We start from the raw sequence: 23,681 nt of genomic DNA on the forward strand, positions 1-23,681 counted from the left end.
ATAGATTAGGAGCGACTCTAGGTCGACGCATTTTGGTTTCAGACAGGCGCGCCAGAGTTGCGCCAAACCAAATAGATTAGGAGCGACTCTAGGTCGACCCATTTTGGTTTCTGACAGGCGCGCCAGAGTTGTGCCAAACCAAAAAGATTAGGAGCGACTCTAGGTCGACCTATTTTGGTTTCAGACAGGCACGCCAGAGTTGCGCCAAACCAAATAGATTAGGGGCGACTCTAGGCCAACCCATTTTTGTTCAGACAGGCGCAATCAAATAGATTAGGAGCGACTCTAGGTCGACGCATTTTGGTTTCAGACAGGCGCGCCAGAGTTGCGCCAAACCAAATAGATTAGGAGCGACTCTAGGTCGACCCATTTTGGTTTCAGACAGGTGTAATCAAATAGATTAGGAGCGACTCTAGGTCGACGCATTTTGGTTTCAGACAGGCGCGCCAGAGTTGCGCCAAACCAAATAGATTAGGAGCCACTCTAGGTCGACCTATTTTGGTTTCAGACAGGCACGCCAGAGTTGCGCAAAACCAAATAGATTAGGAGCGACTCTAGGTCGACCTATTTTGGTTTCAGACAGGCGCGCCAGAGTTGCGCCAAACCAAATAGATTAGGAGCGACTCTAGGTCGACCCATTTTGGTTTCAGACAGGCGCGCCAGAGTTGCGCCAAACCAAAAAGATTAGGAGCGACTCTAGGTCGACCTATTTTGGTTTCAGACAGGCACGCCAGAGTTGAGCCAAACCAAATAGATTAGGGGCGACTCTAGGCCAACCCATTTTGGTTCAGACAGGCGCAATCAAATAGATTAGGAGCGACACTAGGTCGACGCATTTTGGTTTCAGACAGGCGCGCCAGAGTTGCGCCAAACCAAATAGATTAGGAGCGACTCTAGGTCGACCTATTTTGGTTTCAGACAGGCACGCCAGAGTTGCGCCAAACCAAATAGATTAGGAGCGACTCTAGGTCGACCTATTTTGGTTTCAGACAGGCGCACCAGAGTTGCGCCAAACCAAATAGATTAGGAGCGACTCTTGGTCGACCCATTTTGGTTTCTGACAGGCGCGCCAGAGTTGCGCCAAACCAAAAAGATTAGGAGCGACTCTAGGTCGACCTATTTTGGTTTCAGACAGGCACGCCAGAGTTGCGCCAAACCAAATAGATTAGGGGCGACTCTAGGCCAACCCATTTTGGTTCAGACAGGCGCAATCAAATAGATTAGGAGCGACTCTAGGTCGACGCATTTTGGTTTCAGACAGGCGCGCCAGAGTTGCGCCAAACCAAATAGATTAGGAGCGACTCTAGGTCGACCTATTTTGGTTTCAGACAGGCGCGCCAGAGTTGCGCCAAACCAAATAGATTAGGAGCGACTCTAGGTCGACCTATTTTGGTTTCAGACAGGCGCGCCAGAGTTGCACCAAACCAAATAGATTAGGAGCGACTCTAGGTCGACCCATTTTGGTTTCAGACAGGCGCGCCAGAGTTGCGCCAAACCAATTAGATTAGGAGCGACTCTAGGTCGACCTATTTTGGTTTCAGACAGGCACGCCAGAGTTGCGCCAAACCAAATAGATTAGGAGCGACTCTAGGTCGACCTATTTTGGTTTCAGACAGGCACGCCAGAGTTGCGCCAAACCAAATAGATTAGGAGCGACTCTAGGTCGACCTATTTTGGTTTTTGACAGGCGAGCCAGAGTTGCGCCAAATCAAATAGTTTGGTAGAGACTCTAGGTCGACCCATTTTGGTTTTTGACAGGCGAGCCAGAGTTGCGCCAAACCAAAAAGATTAGGGGCGACCCTAGGTCGACCCATTTCAGTTTCAGACAGGTAAACTGAACATAACATTTACAATAAGATCTGGCTCATGACAAGATCCAAGGCACTGTAGAGTCGTTCCAAAATTACTGCAATAGTGGATCTTTCAACTTCCATTGCATCCAGTCGCTCCTCACTGTTTCTGAGTCAAACTTTTCATGTACTTAATTCAGTTATTGGTTAGGCCCGACTCTGGAGCGCCTGTGCCTGTCTACAATGAGTGTAAGTTGATGCGTGGTATAAGCAAACTTGATAGCTTTACAGTTTATAACTGCTCCATTATTTCCCGGAACCCCTCCCACTGGAGTAAGACTCATCACTTAAAGGTAACAACTTAAAGTACTAAATAGTTAGTAGAGTAACAATAATGAGGTGAAGTCCGTGTATGGGTGGAATTCATTCATATTATTATTATTATTTTAAAGCAGTGGCCTGTAGTATCTTTGAATGCTATACTTCCATGATTTTGGCAGTATTTTTGTGTTATTTATCCGACAATTGGTTTTGGTATGAAACTTTATAATTGCTGAGATTTCAGATTGAAAGTAGTACCTTTGATTTATTTACCAATCACACTCTGAAAATGACAAAACAATAACACATCAAGGTCCAAGATTCAACACACCTAGAGGAGCACTTTATTTTACTCAAAACAAACATCAATATTTAACTTAATACTTTGTGCATTTTGGCAATGCAAAAACAAAAAGGTATTTTGGAGAAACACACACGATATATATATACACATATTTATTTTGCTTAAAAAGCCATTGCACACATGTTAACAGTTGATAATAGAACTGTTCCCTTCAATTAGTTGTGATTCTACAAATCAAAAACTACTGGACACTGCACAATTTAATGCCCGCCTATTTAAATTAGTTTACTATCTTGACAGATCAAAGATATATCAACACCAGAGAATTGTTTGAAGGTTCTGCAAAATTTGAAAACAAGAATCCTTTCTATTAAATTTTTATTTAAAAGTAACTGTAATGAGATGCATCACCAACACAGCAAGTCTGGTTGTTTACAATAACTTACAATTCAACAAGTACTGACACAATTCAAGAATAATAATAAATACAATTTGAAAACCTCTGAACACGGCCTCTGAAGCATTTGGCATTAGCAGCCACTAAGGCCTCTGAAGCATTTGGCATGAGTCATTATCAGCCACTAAGGCCTCAGCATTTGGCATGAGTCATTCTCAGCCACTAAGGCCTCTGAAGCATTTGGCATGAGTCATTAGCAGCCACTAAGGCCTCTGATGCATTTGGCACAAGTCATTAGCAGCCACTAAGGCCTGTGAAGTGTTTGGTATGAGTCATAAGCAGCTGACTAAGGCCTCTGAAGCATTTGGCAAGAGTCATTAGCAGCCACTAAGGCCTCTGAAGCATTTGGCACAAGTCTTTAGCAGCCACTAAGGCCTCTGAATGGTTTGGAGCAATAGTTAACATAAACAGGAAGAGAACCAAAGCATACAGCCTGAAATGATCAGTAATTCCAAAGTAACTCATGCTACACTGACCACAGGAATCAGCAATATGGTTTTTTCTAAACAAGATTTGTTGTAATTTGATTTGTTGATATTTGTTAAAAGTAGCAAATTTCAAAACATCAAATCTTAAAATCATTCAGAAAATCCAATGTTGGATTCCTGTTGCCAATATAAACTGAAATTGCATGTAATTTTATTTATTTATATTTATTTATTGACATCCAACAGCTGATAACCGCCATTTACAGGTATCATTTCAAACAGATATTAACATATAAAGCAATGCATTCACAAATATTGTGCTACAAGTTGAAATGAACTCTTGTTAAGTCATAATAGTGGCAACTTCTCTCCTCTGCTCACCCCTCGATTTATCCCTTGGTATTTGGGGGTGTAGGGTCCCATGGGTAAGTTGAGAGGGAAGAGACCACCACTATGACCAGCAACATATGAAGGTAGTATTCAATATAGCCCTGGCGGCCTTGCACTTTCGTTTTGTACTACAGTGACGTCCTGGACATCAGGGTAAATTTCTGGGGCGGAAAATTTTCACAGCTTCATAACTCAAATCTTACCTGCAAGAAAGCACCAATTTCAACAGGTTCACATTCCATGGCAGCATGTGTTTTTCTGCGGTGGGTTTTGATCGTCATATATTCTTCACAAATCCGTAATTTTCATGAAATAATGCAGCTCCCAACGTTAAGGAATACCCATTTTTGTCCGAACTCTCACAGTCTGCCGTTTGTACGCAAGACGCGCGACACGCACATTTTTGAATTGTGTTGTTAACGCTGTGTGCAGTCAAGATACGGTGACCAAGAATTCATGCGTCTAAGCTTGCATCATGCGTCTTGCACGCGAATGTATACGCGTACGCACGACAACAGACAACACTGTGAGAAAACAATCGAAACGGGAATTTTTTAACGTTGGAAGCTGCATTATTTCACAAAAATGACGGATTTGTGAGGAAAATATGAGGACCAAAACCCACCGCAGAAAAATGTATGCCGTCATGGAATGTGAATCTGTTGAAATTAATGGCTTGTTGCAGGTGAGATTTAAGTTATGAAGCTGTGAAATTTTTCCGCCCTAGAAACGGGCCTCAATACTTAGGACTTTGTTCCTGTGTACAGAGAAAGAGTCCTATATAGGGCTAGTATTCAATAGTACTTTACAGCTAGCTTCTAAGGAACTTTTACAGTTTTAACCCATCACCAAGTGACACCCTCTTTTTCTCAGTTATTCTTTTGCTATTCAATAAACACTGCCCAACAAAATCTGTTGAAAATTGTTTCAAATTATTCGCAAGAACACAGAAAAGGCAAAAGGCTGACCACCCAAACATAAGGCAGTGGAGGCACGTTTTCTTAAAAAAAAGAAGTGAGGTCCATTTTGTCTAATGATTCATCTACACTGTCTGCCCATTGAACATCACCCCCTGTGGTTGTGAATGACAAACTATGCCAGCCAGCAATACAATATCATGTGTTGAGTTTATATACACAGTACACAGTCAACCCTCCTACTTTCTGACCATTCAATATCACCAATTATGGTTTTGATAGATAATATGTGCCAGGCTGCAATATGATATCAGTGCATTATCTTCACAGTAAATATCTTTCTTCCTTTTTAGCATATTATTAATTGAGGATTATCCTGTGACAACCAAATGCATCAAAACCACAACTTCATAAAAGCTAAGCAAATATTCCTTTTCAAGGATAAATAAGCTTTCAAAACTAAAATATTTTTAGAATTTAAAAAGACCCATTGCACAACAAATAAACATGAATATATAACTTTAGTTTGATCAAAAGATGCATTTAACAAAGCAGAGCATAGGCCCCCTATTATTCTAAACAAGCCATGTTTAAAGGATTCAGGTACTTTTTTAAAATGTCCACAGATTTACATTAAACTTACAGGGTTTGAAGATAATTATAGTGGAAAGCTTCCCTTCAAATATTACTAATTAAGGTTGTGTAGTTTTTGAGAAATGAGTAAAACAAGTCACAAAATAATTTTGGTCTCATGAGACCAAAATTATTTTAGCATGTAAAGTCCCCTAACCAGTTATGATATTATACCAAACCCATAGCATAACTGGTTAATACGGTTTTAAATGCTAAAACTGATACGACAATTATTACTTTTACTCATTTATCAAAAACTACAGCACCTCAGTAAGTAAAATTTCAAGGGAAGCTTTCTACTATCATAATCTTCAAACTGTGTAAGTTTAATGTAAATCTGTTGACATTGTGTTTTTTGTTAGGAAAAAGTACATATACCCTTTAATGTTGAACATTTTAAAATGCATAAAAAAAAAAAAAATCTTCTCACTTCTGTACTATTTGTATTATCTTGTAATATCATATTGTATTATCTTGAACAATACAAAGCCAAATGAAACAAGTACACATTACACAAGCTTTGACCAAGTGAATTTCTTTTATAAATACTAAATAACTTATACTCTATAAAAAGATATCAAAATTGTTTTAGAAAGTAAATAATTAAATGCAACCATGTTCCATAGAAAATGTTACTTCAACATTACCTAAACTTAAAACGAGTAAATCTAGTCACTAACCTTTGTAACTGTTGATATGGAGTACAACATTTGGTTTTGATACAGACACTCGTAACAATATTGACTGTAAATAATGTATAAGTTGGATTAAGCTTGGGATATTCTCTGAAACTTTGGTACAGACCAGTTCAAGAAATCCCTCTCACACCGACTTTCTTATCTGAAAGATATTGGTTCAGTACATGTTTAGGCCACTGTTAATATTTTGGCACAACATATTTCCTCTTTTTTGGATAAAAAACAACCAATAGATTGGACAAATAAATTTGAAACAGAACAAATAAGGCACTTCATAAAAAAAACACCGTATTAATGATATAAGACAGTTTGATTTCATACAGCATTGTACTGGATTCTGTAGGCTTGGTAAATACTATAGACCTTCTTTGCATAATTGATCATGTGTCCAAGTTACACACCAGTGGTTGCGGACCTATTTTAGACCTATTTTAAGTGCTGATTTAATGGTCAACCTATGAGAGCATTTATTAGTCGTAAAGTATTCTGTTTTAGCATTTAGTTCCCTATCTCTGTAACAGATATTCTGTGGAACTATATTTTCAAGTTTGTTGGCAAGAATAAATATTTTATGTTGTTTAATTGCGTGTTACACACTACTTTACAGTTTGGGTAGACGTCAGTCGCAAGTTGAATATCAAGAATTCTGATCTCATGTTCAAGTTTGGTGACGTTCAGCCATGTTATTGTTTAGTTTATGCGATAAAAAACACCCATCATTTTTACATTCTCTTCTACAATATACGCACTAAATGTGGCTTCCAGTTCTGAACTCGTTGATGGATTCTCAATTGCGAGAGTGGACACAAGGTTTACTTGCTAGAGTTAAGACTAGTTAGTCTTGTATTGAGTTTACTCGTTCTAACATAGAACTAGCCTTGTTTTTAATAACTCCTAAAATGAAATTGACCACCTGCCCATTGTTCTAGCTCTGCCGATCGTCATTCACCACTTACTGAGTTAGCACCAAAGTTCTGGCTAACTGAGTAAGCAAAGAATGCTCATTATTGTGAGGCACTATTGCACACCAAGGGTGGATTTGATTTCTACTATAAGTGCTTGTTTGTCCTTTACAGTTGGCAGAGCTACAGATACACCCTGACTTTGACTACAGTATACAATAAAAGATAACAATCATAACCAGTGATATAACTTTGAAACTACATGATTGACTCACAGCCAAATCCAACAATAAAGCACATTGTGTTCTCAAGGTTGTAGTCCTATGAAAGGTTGCATATAGGGTTAACAGGGTTATCAAAAACTTTCCCAAAAGACCACATAATTTGAAGCTTCACTTTAAAAACCCAGTTTTTAAAGACCTAAAACAGTCCTCCCTGTTTCACAGTTGCTGAACTTTGAGAAGGTGATAGAATTGACTAGTAAGTATATTCAAAATTATCTTCAAGTACGCGCTAATCCTCCAATCAGATTCGCAGAATGGAGTGGTGATAAAAACCTATATTGCACGGCTAATATCACTACCATGCGTATTGTGTGTTCTATGTCACACGCCAAGTTTGCTTGAAGATATTTATTTGTTATCACACGCGCGCTCGTGGAAATACGGAAAATTTAGCGCGTCTGCGTCCCATATCCAACTCGGCCTTCGGCTCGCGCTTGTGTGATAACTTATAATATGTGTATGGAAGAAGTCCAAGACTGCAGGACTTCAAGACTAATATGGGATTACTTAGTCATGTTTGAATTTCAAACCCTGGTTATATTAGAATTGCACAAGTCCCATCGAATCTGGCAAGCCTTCTGGCTGTGAGATTAGAAGAAAAATAAAAACTACACAAGCATTTAACTTACATTTGACATTTCATCCTGAATTGAAGTATAGTATAATGGTTAATGGTTTTACAACTTTCACTTTGTCAAAAGACTATAAACGCAATAAGTTAAGGTACCTCTTACTTGGGCAATATGTGGCACACCAAAATAATTAGCTTTGAAAGCAATTATCACTCAAATCCAGACAACTGTACTTTCAAAATTGTCAAGATAAGCTAGTAAAAAATACACGTAGAGGTAAGGTCTTCATAGCAAATGTCATACTGTAAGTGGTGCTCTTTAACTTATAAAACACTTATTCATAACTTTCCTTTAGTTTAGTTTTTATAAATAAGTGCACACAAAACTTTGCCTGCAAACTTCAGTACTGTTCACAGTCTAAAGCCCGGTTCATACTTCCTGAATGCGAATGCGATTTGAATTTTGACGTCAAAAACTCGCACAGTTGAGTTGTGCTCAACACCTTTGAAATATTCGCTGCGAAAACAGAGACCTCAAAAATCACTTGCATTTGCACAAAGTATGAACCGGGCTCTACTCTCTAATATTTCACACAAGTTATGCACCCATTCAACAATCAGTAAAAAAATTGAAAATTTGTTCTTGCAGATTTTTTTTCTCAAGCAAACAATTTTTAACTCTTAGATGTGGATCCATTTAAACAATTTCTTCCTTCCCGCAACTTTGAATGTGTCCACAGCAGTTTATAAAACTAGAAAGTGGTCATTGCATTTCCTATGGGCTTCTGTTAGGCCTAGTTGTTGGAGGTGAGATGTGATAAGTGGGCATGGATACAATGACCTTCTCATTAAGTACATCTTAACCGTATTGACATATCAATTGTATTTTGGATAGGGGGGACAAAGGATATTTATTTATGTTCACCCAGCATTGATTCTGCATGCTGCAGAAAACCCAACGACTAGTTCACCTATTCACCTTACAATTGAAATTAGTTTTGAAAATACATCGGTGTAAGAATAAAAGATTAATTCATATCAGATTAATATTACTTAGCTGAAGTTAAAACTTTCTTAACACTCACACCAATGATGAACTAGGAGCCAGTAATCCTAAATTAGATAAAGCTTTCTCAATACTCACACCAATGATGAACTAGGAGCCAGTAAGCCTAAATTAGGTAAAGCTTTCTCAATACTCACACCAATGATGAACTAGGAGCCAGTAATCATAAGTTAGATAAAGCTTTCTCAATACTCACACCAATGATGAACTAGGAGCCAGTAATCCTACATGAGAGCAATCTTTTCTCAATACTCACACCAATGATGAACTAGGAGCCAGTAATCCTGATTGAGATTACTCACACCAATGATGTAGGAGCCAGTAATCCTAACTGAGAGCAGCTTTCTCATTATTCACACCAATGATGAAGTAATCCTGATTGAGATCTCACACCAATGATGAACTAGGAGACAGTAATCCTGGGCTTAGAGGACTCAATGATTGCAAATCTTCACTGTCTAAGTCCATACTATCTCTATCTGACAGACATGACATCGTCTCAACGACTACTTTATATTCCTGAATAGATTCATGTAAAGACCAGAGTTGGCTCAGAAGTGACATGTCCAGCTGGCGCAGTCCCACCTGAAGTACATTTAAAGAAAGAAATGGAATAAATATTAAGCTTAGTTTTTAAAGGTCCATTTCAAAGATACCAGTATTCACAAACATGCTACTGATGAACATTTCAGATTAAAAATTACCATTTCCTTTCTGAGCACTGCCAAGGCACCATCTAGATTCCCCTGTGGAACAGAAACCCTTCTTGTTCTACCTCTTCCTGGTCCCTTTGAGACTACAGAAGATGGTTGTGGAGTCGCTGATTTATTCTCCCCTCCAAGATTATCTTGAATCATGTTCTTATGAGTCTGTATTCGAAGTGTCTCTCTCCAGCTACCACTATTTGCATTCAGGAGACTGCTCAAGCTTTTAGGCAATGGAGGAAGACCAGGAGCATCCATGGGTCCGATACTCGAGCGTGATGTCTTAATTGGCTTCTCTGGGACCCTTGGGGGAGTTTTGCGCACACGCATCGTGACGCCAGCTGTTGAGTAGGCACTGGGTGAGATGGCTTTAGCCATGATGTTCACTTCTGTTAAAAATAAGAGAACAAGAAAATAATATTAATAAAATACCATTAGAGGCCTGATGGTTCATCACCAATTCACCCACCATCATCAGGCATTACCACAATCACACGGCCGGTCGGTATCACCGTTATCAACGTTTTACATGACATCATCACCAATCACAAGATTATAGATTATAAGGCATTATCATCAGACATAAGTAATAATCACCAGATAATTATAATCTCCTCATTATCATCTTTACCAAGCAAAGCAAAATTTGATCACCGTGATCCTAGTTAATTGTCCACCCATTCTACCAATCCACAATCACCATCATCATGGATGTAGCCCAACTTTCACACAAGTGGGCCAAATCATCATGATGATCTACACATCAGTCATGCTTTCCATTACACTGTACATCCATTTTGCAATCTACATCATCACATACATACGCATACACCATAGAGGAAACCTTCCTCTATGCATACACCATCCACTCCAGATGCGGTGGCATCATTGAATATTCTCAGCATCTCAAATCTGTCATTACTCCATTGTGCTTTTGTGGACTTAAGTAAAATACAAATCTAGAATTATTATTACAAAAACAAGAGCAGAAACACAATCAAGCTAAGTACTTGCCAACATACAAAGCCTACCGGAACAGAATTCACTGGAACAAATGCGCAATAAAGCATGTAAAAGAGAGAAGAATGTGAGGAATGTGGACTAGCGCAGGCAGCTGTGTCTGGCTGTGGGTGAAGCATGCGGAGGCTGCACACAGTCAGACAGTGTGTGTAGTGAATCATTAGAGGCGAAATGACTCAGAAAAATAATCTCCCAAACCACAACTACCCCGACAAAGGAATTAAAGGGAAGCTCCGTTGTACTTACGATTTCAAAGTGTCATTGTTCTCCTTTCGATTTATAAATAGTAACCGTTATTGCTACAGTTGTTGCTTTGAACAAGGTTCAGAACAAAGATTTATCAAAGGATAAAGTAGATGTTTTCATCACAAAACAAAAGGCATTGGCTGGCAGCATCACCAGCAAGCTCACTGAATGAAGAAGGCTGATATAAACTATTGCGCTTTTCACTAAATAGCCCCCTACATCAGCGAGAATGCGCAATAACTCTGTTGTGTCGTTAATGCGTATTTTTAGTTTTGCGCAAGAGGGAACCAAATGACACTGGTAACCCAATAAAAGGCAAATTATTGACCACGGTGAGACATGGGCGCGGGTACCATTTCTACTTAGGCGTTGAGAAAGAGGAAGAGGCCTTGGTAATCAGGATTGGGAAACCGACAAATACAATTTAACGTTAAAACCTCATTTTTTCCTCTTAGTACAGTTTATTTTTATTGTTGAAATCATGGCGTTCACATTCGTTGCTTTTTGTTATTTACTGGCGATGCTGCTCGCAGCCGTCCTCATATTTTTCGCAATATTTCACGTGAGTATTCCAACCTTTATTTTGGCATTTTCGTATGTGGTCAACGTAGTTCTAATGCAGCGGACGTGTATTTCCGACACCATGTAATTTACCACTTCACAAGTTCAATGTTTCTATTGTTTCTAAGTATACGGCAAAAAGCCCGCAGGTTTACACGGAAAGTTATCCATTATTTCTTCACTTACGTCTTAGGAGGGCTATAACAAGTTTTCCGCATCCTGCCATTAATTTTTGGTTTTCATCTTCATCTTGTTTATTTGACTGAGCTGAGTCAGATTGGCATGGACTCGGATTGACGCCTGACGTTTGATTTGAGTGAATAAATTAGATCATATAGGGCCTATAAATCCCAATTTATTTCACAACAAATGAAAAAGTGATGGCAGGATATGGAAATGTTTCCGAAATGCTCACCACAGAATCTGTACTTAATTAAGAGGTAGGTCTGCCGTCATTTTTAAATCAATCAGTCCATGCTTGACTGCAAGCAAAAGACCAACATCCACAGTAGGCAGTTTCATCAAGTTGATTTAACGTGTACCAAAATGCACACACACACAGCCCCGAAAAAAAAGAACTTTTTGTACAACTCACAACTACAATGTATGAGACTTGACAGCAGGCAGGAGCATTCTCTCCTTGTGCTTACATTTCAAAAAGTTTTGAAATTGGACGAATAGTTTCAGAGATATTGTAAAAAATAGAGAGCAACGACAGAAACCGGATGCTTGGACTCACAGGCAGCACCCATTTGTTTGTGCATGACGTCACCTTTGAACCTCGTGGACATCGGATTTCGGAAATCTTCGGAAAGCGCCGAAGAAGCCCGAAGACGTTTTTTTGCGATGAGGGAGCACATGTTTACACAAAATGAGATAACAATTACACCATCGTGTAGCCGATAAAATTCTGCACATGGTACATCTAGTCGCATCCCCTTTTACCATGAAAACCTATTTTTTGTTGGCGTTTTCCTTACTCCGTATAATACACCTTACCAGACCACATCTTGTCGGAGAAAAAATCACCTGCATTTAATTTCACTGAAACTGCCTATCCACAGTCAGTCTAGTCATGCTACTCCAAGTTTGAAAACTGGACCAGTCCAGACATTGATTCTTCACATACATGAAAATGAATTATCAGAGCAACTCTTTTCTTCTTCACAATAAAAAATACTATTACCAATTAAGAATTTGGACTCTCTGGGCAATAATTGTTCAATGTTATGTTCCTGGACAGAAACAGGACTACATTCACAGTATGGTGTATATAACTAGAGGCAGTCCAGACTCCAGAGTTAGAGTATTACTATTGGCACAATATTAATGTATTAGGTATACTGAAGTAAAGTCTGTTATTTATAATCAGTTGGATGCAGTTTAGTCAGTTGGATGCAACTACCAATTTTGGTACAAGTTGGTAATTTGTAAAGGAAAGTATTTAAGGAACACTCACACTGCAGCTAGAGAAAGCCAGTGAGACCAAGTTATTGGCTCTCTTATTTAACTTTAAAGGCACTGGGCACGTTTAGTAATTGTCAAAGACCAGTATTCTCACTTGGTGTATCCCAACATTGCACAAAATAACAAACCTGTAAAAGTTTAAGCTAAATTGGTCAAATCAAATTACAATTTGCAGGAGAAAAATGAAAGAAAACCACCCTTGGTGCAGTACTTGTGTGCTTTCAGATGTATAGTAATAGGGCTCAGTGAAGTCTTTTATTATTTGAGTGAGAAATTGCCTCTTTCTCAAAAACTATGTGTTATTTCAGATAGAGCCGTTTCTCACAATGTTTTATACTATCATTAGCTCTCCATTGCTGGTTACCAAGTAAGTTGTTATGCTAAATAATTATTTTGAGTAATAACCAATATTGTCCAGTGCCTTTTATCAATGAGTCAATCAGAAAGAGTTGTCATGAAAATGATACTTAAAGTGTAAAGTACTTGAAGTGTAAAGAGGGAAAAAGTGCTGTTGAGATTTGACAATTGTTGAATTTACTTTTACATTTCAGATTATTGCATTTGATGAGTTGAAGACAGATTACAAGAATCCTATCGACCAATGCAACAGTCTGAATCCGGTAGGAACATGTACATAGTTCATATTACACTCTGACTACACAACTCATTACTCTACTCTTTACTTCAAAGGGTATCCTAAGGCAATCTGGGCCCAATTTCATGGCTCTGCTTACCGTTGGTACTGCATTTAGCATTACCATTCTCAGCTTACTATGCAAGCGCTGAATTTCTACGCTAACTGAGTAAGTGAAGAACTCCTAGTAATGTGGTATACACATGCGCATAAGCTAAAAGCTTTCAGTCTGATTGAAAAAGTTGTTGAGTAGAAAATCTTAGTTTTAAATCAGTTGCTAAACAATCTTAGATATTTGATTCACTCAACAGTCTTTTGGTTTGTTCTGGAGTCATGTGCTTCATCAACCGCTGTGAGCTTAATGAAACATGCCCCTGGAGTCATGTGCTTCATCAATCGCTGTGAGCTTAATGAAACATGCCCCTGGAGTCATGTGCTTCATCAACCGCTGTGAGCTTAATGAAACATGCCCTTTTGTATTGTATTGTATTGTATTGTTCTTTCAGAGTACAAAATGTCAGATGGGAAATAAAAGATAAAATCACTTTGTTTATGTTATTCATATCTTAACAGCTTGTACTACCAGAGTATATTGTGCACATTTTCTACAATGTCCTATTCTTGGCAGCTGGACAGTTTGGGACGTTAGCTTTCAATATTCCTTTGATTGCGTATCATATTTACAGGTAAGCAAAACGGGGTTCTGATAACCATTAGTCAATTTGATTATTGATTTGTATCTTCAACTTCATATGTAATGTTTGATATAGTGCTGGGTGAATAGTGAAATTTTGGTATTCTGTTACCGCTGGCCAACTATCCAAAAATTAACCGAATATTTGAATTTTTTTTTTTCGCCGATAGAGGGCGCTATTTCAAAAAAATAAAATTAAAATATTTAAAATATTTTTTTTTGCTGCTAGAGGGCGCTGTTTGTTTGTAATGAGATCTTATGGGCGAATTGATATTAGTTTTAGACAGTGTCACTTGGTTCATTCATAAAAATAACTGGATCTAATTTAAAGATGGCGTTTTGCTAATTCTTTTGATTGTGATTGACTCTACGTGAAGGAAAACTTTCGTAATCTTTGAACAATTACGTCAGAAATGTCATTGTTTTAACTCTTCACGGAGGTGAGCATAGTTAAATACTTAATTTATGCTGTTTTATGCTGTCATAATAGAAGTTTCTTAGCGATTCCGACAAAACATTCCTATCAGTTGTCGCCCGACGTCCGCGGATATTTGGATATTAAAGAATATCCGGTTACTTGGTTGTAATTACAGGACTGTCCGGTTTATAAATAGGTATTCGCGCCCATTACAGATATCCGGTTAAGAAAAAAAAGGCATTCACGGTTACGAATAGGAAAAGGTATTCGCCATTAACCGGATATTCAAATTATTCGCCCAGGCCTAGTTTGATGTACCCCAAACATGCTAAGACTATGCAGCAGAATTCCTCACAGGGACATTTGCCACTTTCAAGAAAAGTGTATTAGATTGATTAACCCTCCTACTCTTACTCTTGGTGACATTTTCCAGCATTTTGACCAACAATTTGAAACTATTGAACTGATTTGCAACTGCGGTTTGGGTACTATTGCTTGAACTTTTTTGGGTGGGGATTCCTTATAGTGTTGTGCCTGATCCCATAGTAAGCATAAAGTGTAGTCCTCAGTGCAACAGATTCAAACAAAGCATGCAGTTAGTAGGGTTTGGAAGTGTTGGGGACAGTTTGGGGTCAATATGACCGGATTGATATCCTTGTATAATCTTGCTACCCCTCTATTTAGATATTTTGATTGGTATAGAGTATACCTTATAGATCTTGTATTATCTTGCTACCCCTCTATTTAGATATGCCGATTGGTATAGAGTATACCTTATAGATCTTATATTATCTTGCTACCCCTCTATTTAGATATGCCGATTGGTATAGAGTATACCTTATAGATCTTGTATTATCTTGCTACCCCTCTATTTAGATATGCCGATTGGTATAGAGTATACCTTATAGATCTTGTATTATCTTGCTACCCCTCTATTTAGATATGCCGATTGGTATAGAGTATACCTTATAGATCTTGTATTATCTTGCTACCCCTCTATTTAGATATGCCGATTGGTATAGAGTATACCTTATAGATCTTGTATTATCTTGCTACCCCTCTATTTAGATATGCCAACAGGCCAGTAATGAGCTCGCCAGGATTGTATGATCCAACAACAATCATGAACGCTGATGTCTTGTCAAGGTGTATGAGAGAAGGATGGATCAAACTGGCATTTTATCTCATTTCATTCTTTTACTATCTCTACAGGTGAGTTGCTTAGTTTATTATTGCTATAGAAAAGGAAAATAGTTGTTTATGTCTTTGTCAGTCCTGGTGCTTTAATTCTCCTTTGAGCTTTGTTCTTCCTGTTCAATTGTGTACAGTATATTGCTGATTATCTCAGGAAAAACCATATCAAATTTACCGCTTTTATAGTTCTTCTTTGATTGAATGACTGTTTTGTGTTACTTCTGTCATCTGCATGGATTAAGGCATACCAACTGAGTTCCGAAGGAGATAGCTCATTCCAAAATCATTTCTTTTAAAGTTTTGGGAAAAGTGCACAAGGTTTCTTGATGAAGCGTGGGTTAGTTTGATTATTTGTTATGATTTGTTCCTTTTATTTTTCACACTCTGCATAGTAATTGACTCTGTTATTTTGTCTTCTTTCTCAACAGTATGATTTATGTCTTAGTGTCATCATAAAGTCAGCAAAGTACACACACATCGCATAAGACTAAGAAACGGTGAATTTACCTTTTCTGCTGGGGATAAGGATTAAGAAGCATTAGTGGATCAGCGATGCAGGGGGGTTTTGGGCATGAAGACCCCCCTTCTTAGCATCCCTTGTGTCATAAAATAGGATTTGTATTTTGTATATGTATGTGTTGAGTCTAAGTTTGTTATAAGTGTAGTCAGTTATTTTGTATTCATCACATGCCAGAGTTTGGTGGAGTATTTTTTACTAGTCTTCAATCAACTCTTAGAAGAATGGTCCCAATTGTCTTGGGATCAATACAAACTAAATGAGCAATAGCAAAAATATAAAAGCTACTTATGATTGATCTTTGTTAATCATGCAAATCTTTCTTGCTCCTGAATGTATTTACTCGACTTTGCTAATATTTTCACTGATTCTTTGTTTGGAATTAATAACATTCTGTTAAAAGACAAAACATATTTGTTATTCTAGGTAAAAGTTGTTGTTTTTTTGTTTTGTTTTGAAAGTGGTTTGTATGTAGGATGTTTTGTAAGTCAACTGACATCCATTTTGAAACTGTGTTTCAGTGTTCATTAAAACCAAATCAAACTTTTTTGTCGGGAGAGGGGGGGGGGGAATTATTTGTTGCCCTTGTTATTAATAATAGTAGGCTTCTTATGTAGCGCCTATATCCGTCACTCATTGACGCTCCTGGCGCCGTAACATAGGCCTACAGTATTTCTTGCAAGGCATGTGGGACTACGTTTGAATTACGAGACCCTATTCCTCATTTGTGTCAGTTGTAACATCATTTTGTCTGTTAATCTGTTACACCAAGAAACGCATACTTTGGTATCAAGTAAGTACTGGTATGTTAAACTTAAATTTTAATTCCAAGTTTGCAAGTTGTAAACATTGGTATCGCTGTATGTAGAAATGAATCCAATTGATTTTCATTGTAGATGTTTCTTCTTGTAGCTTCTTTCAAATGGTATCTCTTAGCCTTGTTTGGGGCAAGCTTTCATGAAGCTCATTTTCATTCATGGACTAATTAAGCAGCTTTAATATGTTCCAAACAAAATATATATTGGCCATCAACAGTTGATGCTGAGACTTATTTAGAATGGGTTACAAGGTAATATTGATTCTTTCAACTAATAAATTGCTCTTTAATTTGCTTAACTCATGAATTTCAGTTGTGGGAATTAGCCCAGTTCTAATGCAATATTGGGGATGCAAACTATCTGTATGCATTTGTGTAAGGAATGTTATGGAGCGAGGCTAAGTTAGCTGATGCTGGAAGGTAGACTTGTAACTGTATAACTAGCTCTCCGTTTAAGTTTTAAAAGTAGAGATAGTGTAGAAGAATTGAGAGTGTACTTGTTTGATGTGCACTTGTGAACATTTACCGTGAGTTTAAAGACTTCATTCTATTGAACCCTCTAACCCTCTTAGTACTGTCTGACCATTCAATATCATCCACTGTGGTTTAAAATGTAGATGTACTATGTCATGCTGCAATATGATACCATGTGGTGAATGCATCTACACAATACACAGTCAACCCTCCTACTGTCTGACCATTCAATATCATCCACTGTGGTTTAAAGTACTATGTCATGCTGCAATATGATACCATGTGGTGAATGCATCTACACAATACACAGTCATTCCTTCTACTGTCTGACCATTCAATATCATCCACTGTGGTTTAAAATGTAGATGTACTATGTCATGCTGCAATATGATACCATGTGGTGAATGCATCTACACAATACACAGTCAACCCTCCTACTGTCAGACCATTCAATATCATCCACTGTGGTTTAAAATGTAGATGTACTATGTCATGCTGCAATATGATACCATGTAGTGAATGCATCTACACAATACACAGTCAACCCTCCTACTGTCTGACCATTCAATATCATCCACTGTGGTTTAAAATGTAGATGTACTATGTCATGCTGCAATATGATACCATGTGGTGAATGCATCTACACAATACACAGTCAACCCTCCTACTGTCTGACCATTCAATATCATCCACTGTGGTTTAAAATGTAGATGTACTATGTCATGCTGCAATATGATACCATGTGGTGAATGCATCTACACAATACACAGTCATTCCTTCTACTGTCTGACCATTCAAAATGCCAGGCTGCAATATGATATCATGTGTTGATGACCATTCACCCTCATCTGAATGATCTACCGTACTGTTTGGATTAATAGGCAAAGTCTAGCCTGTAACCTGATATTGAGAGGTTCATATCTACACAGTGCACATAATACACAACCAATTCAATTGAATGATTCCAAATGGTTGGTTAAATAAATGGTAAATGATACCAAAAGTAGGAGGGTTAAGAGTAGGTTTCTAAAAGTCATTATTTATGCTGATGTTCAGAAATGCATTCATGAACTTCTATAGTCAAGGGTTATTAGTGGAACTCCTAATGAAAATAAACTCTGAAACAAGGAGACCTCTTGCAGACTTGATGCACCACATCGATTTGGAAGAGATGGTACTGAAATAATGGGAAAAAATGATTAAACAGTCCCAGTATGCAAGGAAATCTCTTATTGGGTTTATAACGCTTCTAGGTCATGGTAGTTTGCAGTCCCAGTATGCAAGGAAATCTCTTATTGGGTTTATAACGCTTCTAGGTCATGGTAGTTTGAGTGTGTGACACTCAAAATGCCGCAAAAAAAGATGATCCAACGATTCACCCGTGCTTTCTTGGAAGAAAAAAAATGCAGATCTTTTTCTTTTTTTTCAAGGAATAAGGTTACAGGAGCTATTGGAAAGATTTTGACTTCACAAATTAATTTTTCAATTTAACAATAATTCAGGAAACCAGTTACAAGCTGTGTACATTATATGGTGTTAACATTATACTGGTAACCTGTTTTTGCTAAGCATGAGTATGCTGTGGTTATTAACTTTCAGAGCATAGTGCCTATATTTGTTGTGCCCAAACTATCAAACTAGACCAACTACAGTGTAACCCTGACTTAACAATAATTGAGCTGAATTCAACAATAGTTGGGCTCTACCCACCAGTAGTTGGTCCAATCTTAACGGTAGTTGGGCCAGTGCTGTACGGACCAGCTTGATGAATTTGCCTAGGTGTGTATGGATAGATATAAGATGTACATTTTGCTAGTTAAAATTCATACACAATCAACTAAAGTTGTGAGTAACTAATATTGTACTTCAATTTGTGTAGATTTATATTGGCACCAATACATTTACTATCAAAGAATTTATGTTAATTTCAAATGAACTGGTGATATAAAATTGCATAAGTCATCAAACTTGAGTTTCAAGTTAGTTTCTTGGTTCTTGTGTTTCTTAGTAATTTTTTTGAGTTTGTGTATTTTTCAAATAATTTATTGTAAAGAAATACTCGCCCTTTGCAATTGTTCAGTCAAACTTTAAGTGTTATTTTATTTTACCATAAGTTATGCCCCAATTTTCATGGTTTATAAACCATGATTTGTAAACCATAAATTTGATGCGTCAGTTATTATGGTTTTTAAACCATGTTTTAAAGATGTGTAAATTTCCATGGGTTATGAACCATGATTTATAAATGTTTTTTGCATGTTTATGGTTTGTAGACCAGTAACTTGCACGAAACAAATACTACTGGTATGTAAACCATCAAAAGGATTTGGCAACACTTTCTATGGTTTACATCTTTTTGCTATAAACCATGGTAAAAACATGCCTTAAAAGTGCCAAACAATTAATTGACAGACGGCGTTCAATACAAGTTCACTGCAATGCACAGATCATAGTGATCGGAACTGTTCAATTTCTGTTTCGTTCAAATCTAAACCCAGATCTAACAAAACTTTGGTTTACAAATTTAAATGATATCTCTCAGTTTCTCAATTACAACCAAATCTCTTAGTGTCTTAAAGACAGTGGACAATATTGGTAATTGTCTTAGACCAGTCTTCTCACTTGGCGTATCTCAACATATGCATAAAATAACAAGCGTGTGAAAATTTGAGCTCAATTTGTCGTTGAAGTTGCGAGAAATGAATGAAATTAAAAACACCCTCGTCACACGAATTTGTGTGCTTTTAGATACTTGGTTTCAAGACCTCAAATTCTAAACTTGAGGTCTTGAAATCAAATTCGTGGAAAATTACTCCTGTCTCGAAAACTACGTCACTTCAGAGGGAGCCATTTCTCACAATGTTTTATATCATCAACCACTCCCCATTACTTGTTATCAAGTGAGGTTTTATGCTGATAATTATTTTGAGTAATTACCAATAGTGTCCACTGCACAACCAAAATTGAACAGTGTGTTGGTCTCTATTTCGTAATAATAACTTTTCACACTAGTGGGAAGGGGGCCGGGAAAACAAAAAGAGGTTATTATTTTCAACAAAAGAGGGCGCTGTTTAGCGTGACCGGTAATATCGATGAAGCATTTTTCTCACGGTTTTTGTCAGAACTCAATGGTATCATTCAGCTCCTTGGTGATTAATAATAAGCTCAAAAGATTTTTGTTTCCTCACCATAATAATTATCCACATGTATTGGAGGTCAATGAAAAGCATTCCTCCATTGTAGACTTTTTTTTCTAAATGAATTTTAAAATTTACACAATTTCTTCAAGGCGTTCTGTGGATCAAGGCTGTAGCAAAGAGGGGTAGGAATGATAAACATTTACAGTCTTTACTGGCACCCGACATAGCAAAATATTAAAGAAATAAAAATGATAGAAAAGTGACAATAGAAACTTCTGTTTCCACATGTGCTTCATACTGAAGAATTACCATCTCAGGTTACTTCAGGCAGTGATGGCAGAAGTACGAGAGCGGAAATGTCTAAGCTTCTTCACCAGTACCCAGGGTCCTCCAAGAAGTCTATGGAAAGTCTTCAGATTGATGATTGGCCGGCACGTCTTCTCTAAAACTTAGCCACGCTACTTTAGCCTGACGAATGTATGAAGTCAATTTCAGAGTTTTAAAATTGTTGTTTGTCTAGTGGTCCATCTTTGTGTCCACTTATAAAAACCCAAACTATAAACCTGAGCGAGGAAGACAATCCACAAAACGAAGTTATTTTGCATTTTGGGAAAAAGCACATAATTTGAGTTGAGTTTGTATTTGTGAGAAGATGATGAACATTGAGGAATTAAAAAAAAATATATATCTAAGGATGAAAAACTGCAAAATGTCATCCATCAAGCGTGAGTGTCATGGCAACAAAAGTGATTGACAGATGTCTGAACTGGCCTGTTCACTTCACTGCGCAGCTGCCTCGTAAAAACGTAAAATAATTGTTAAGGTTTACCCAACGACTGTTGTAGTAAACATTCAAACACAAAGATGTCATTGCGCACCAAAAACACTAACAAACCTCAAACACACTGCAATTTTAATGTGTGAATATCCACAGGTTTTATTTTAGAGATTTCTGTGTGCAAAAAAAGAAGCAAATATGAAAAAATATATATAATATAACATCTTACCCATTATTAAATTCAGGCCTTTGCATCTAAAACCAATGACTCATCCTGACAAGATAAATACACTCATAGTTAATGGCCATAACATCTTCATATTATAGTAAATTTGTATAAGGAGTAAAAAATGAGCACAAAGAGGCAAACAAAACTAAGTTAAAAGTAGCAGTTTAAAACAAAGAACTGCCAAACTGAACCTTAATCTTTCATGGAAAATAAAGGAAAAAAAGAGAAAAAAATATAAAATAATTTTAATATTTTAAAGAAGATTACCGTTTTGTAACTATGAAAAATATGTTTTGAAATAGATCCCACTCGGAAAACACGGGCGGAATGACATTATTTGAGTATAAATACTAAAACATTTCGATTTCTTCACTTTGACATATTAAAGCGTAATAAAACAGCCGTCGGAAATTACCCATCTCATTATGATGCACCTGTACACAGTTATAATACCACACGTTTGTATAGGATGCCCTGGACGTCGAATAAACGCACGGTAAAAAGAACGTGCATGTGAATTCACAAATTACATGGCTGCCTTCTCGGGGACGAAGTGATCGAATCTACTCTTCGAAACTGTCAATTTACAGCAGGATAACTGACATATCTACGAGTTCATCGGTCTCTGTGGCTTTCCTAGATTGATTTGGATACGGACGAGGTAAATAACATTGCCTTTGGATGCGTATTTGAGAGAGGTTTTCGTCGGATGGTTTTTGCAGAGAACCGCAGCTTCACAACACGGCTCTGGATCTAAACCAACGCGGAATAGCTATATAGCCCAATGGCACAGAGGGTAGGTGCATATTTCTATTGTGTTCAGTGTTATTAGAGACTGCTCATTTACAGATTAACACCGCAAATTCCACCATTGTTGATCTGTGTACAAGTTACAAGTATGTTTGTGTAATAGTCATTGTTGTAACTATTATTTGTGTGGGATTTGTTATTAAATAAAATATAAGATGTGTGTTTGAAATTTATTGAAAATGATGTTGACTAAACTTATTGCATTGGTTGAGTTTTTGCTTTGATGTGATCCGATTGGTTTTTCACTACACGAGCTAGCGAGAACAGACGCATTGACAACATGGCGATACAATTATTGACAAATACTTCTTGAAATTATTCTTTTAGCATGTATGTCTTGGGTTGGTGTATCCTTGCCAGTGTTTCACTCTTTTCTTACTAAATATGATTTTATTTGGCTACTGTTTTTTTGTCATAAGATGAGTGAAAGTGGTGTTCAAATTCATGTTTTCTCTTTGGTTTTTGTCTTTAAATGCAAAATTTGCTAAAAAACAAGAATAGAATTTATTGTGTGGAGACGCGTTTACGTTTATATTCATTAAATTGTAAAATATTTTGTATCTAAAATTCTTTCCCAAATATGGTTTGTCAAAATAATGAAGAAGATACGGAAAAGTGTTTGAAGAGCAAATTTCAAGGGCCAAAAGGGTGTCGTCAACAACACTAGGTAAACAATCACGTATCACATTCAAATCAATGGTAGTTACAATCATGGCAGCAACACTTAACTTGTTAAATCTTCTAAAGTCTAATAATAAATATCATGTACATAGACTAAAATGGCTTTTTAAAAATTTCGTTTTTAGTCTGATTCTAGTAACATGTTATGATTTTGATTAGTCCTAATGCGATGTATTTTTGACCGTGTGAGGGCGCTCTCAATTGTATTTGTATCACGTTCGGGGGTATATTCATTCATACCCAAAACAGTTTTTAGAGACTGGAACAATACATCATATCCACCACGGAAAATACGACCTTAGGAGCCATTTTAATCCACCAGTAAAGCAACCTAATATTACGACGCACAAATGTGTTGGAATGCCTATTTAATACTCATCTACTGTGCAGGACGAACCACCGGGGTAAACCCCCAGAAGTGATAAAAATATTATTGAGAGCGCCCCAACGGGGTAAAAAATAAGGGCATTGAGATTGAATTAATTTTGAATGCTAATACAGGAATATACACAAGTAATCCAGAACTCACGGGGAAG

At 37.3% G+C, this 23,681-nt stretch overlaps 3 protein-coding genes across 5 annotated transcripts in view; 2 read left to right on the top strand and 1 right to left on the bottom strand.

Annotated features, from left to right (window-relative positions):
• Positions 1 to 2,433: 2,433 nt before the first annotated feature.
• Positions 2,434 to 10,875, bottom strand: LOC139939067 (protein FAM89A-like). Of its 2 annotated transcripts, none has more exons than XM_071934787.1 (3): positions 10,732 to 10,875; positions 9,466 to 9,854; positions 2,434 to 9,346 (listed from the first exon to the last, which is right to left on the bottom strand). In XM_071934787.1, the coding sequence occupies exons 2-3, from the start codon at positions 9,841 to 9,843 to the stop codon at positions 9,149 to 9,151; spliced, it is 576 nt and encodes a 191-aa protein (XP_071790888.1). In that variant the 5' UTR covers positions 9,844 to 9,854; positions 10,732 to 10,875; the 3' UTR covers positions 2,434 to 9,148. The 2 variants fall into 2 exon arrangements, with proteins under 2 accessions (XP_071790888.1, XP_071790897.1); XM_071934796.1 differs by lacking the exon at positions 10,732 to 10,875 and adding an exon at positions 10,480 to 10,590.
• Positions 10,876 to 11,081: 206 nt separating this feature from the next.
• Positions 11,082 to 19,479, top strand: LOC139939077 (protein cornichon homolog 1-like). Its single transcript, XM_071934811.1, has 5 exons — positions 11,082 to 11,293; positions 13,311 to 13,379; positions 13,967 to 14,079; positions 15,574 to 15,717; positions 16,128 to 19,479. The coding sequence occupies exons 1-5, from the start codon at positions 11,213 to 11,215 to the stop codon at positions 16,153 to 16,155; spliced, it is 435 nt and encodes a 144-aa protein (XP_071790912.1). The 5' UTR covers positions 11,082 to 11,212; the 3' UTR covers positions 16,156 to 19,479.
• Positions 19,480 to 22,135: 2,656 nt separating this feature from the next.
• LOC139939084 (homeobox protein Meis1-like) overlaps positions 22,136 to 23,681 on the top strand; it is a 65,590-nt gene continuing 64,044 nt past the window's right edge. For both annotated transcript variants that reach the window (XM_071934822.1, XM_071934830.1), the window contains exon 1: positions 22,136 to 22,450. In XM_071934822.1, coding sequence (XP_071790923.1) covers positions 22,439 to 22,450 — 12 coding nt within the window. In that variant the 5' untranslated portion in view covers positions 22,136 to 22,438. The remainder of the gene's footprint in view (positions 22,451 to 23,681) is intronic.

Source organism: Asterias amurensis, chromosome 1, assembly GCF_032118995.1.
Source record: "Asterias amurensis chromosome 1, ASM3211899v1".
Lineage (NCBI taxonomy): Eukaryota > Metazoa > Echinodermata > Asteroidea > Forcipulatida > Asteriidae > Asterias > Asterias amurensis.

Excerpts from the sequence above, each read along its gene's own strand:
- LOC139939067 (XM_071934787.1), bottom strand. The coding sequence starts at position 9,843 with ATGGCTAAAGCCATCTCACCCAGTGCCTACTCAACAGCTGGCGTCACG. Across the intron at positions 9,347-9,465 it reads CAGTGCTCAGAAAGGAAATG|GTGGGACTGCGCCAGCTGGA; the intron begins GTAATTTTTAAT and ends AATGTACTTCAG.
- LOC139939077 (XM_071934811.1), top strand. The coding sequence starts at position 11,213 with ATGGCGTTCACATTCGTTGCTTTTTGTTATTTACTGGCGATGCTGCTC. Across the intron at positions 11,294-13,310 it reads TATTTTTCGCAATATTTCAC|ATTATTGCATTTGATGAGTT; the intron begins GTGAGTATTCCA and ends TTTACATTTCAG. Across the intron at positions 15,718-16,127 it reads TTCTTTTACTATCTCTACAG|TATGATTTATGTCTTAGTGT; the intron begins GTGAGTTGCTTA and ends CTTTCTCAACAG.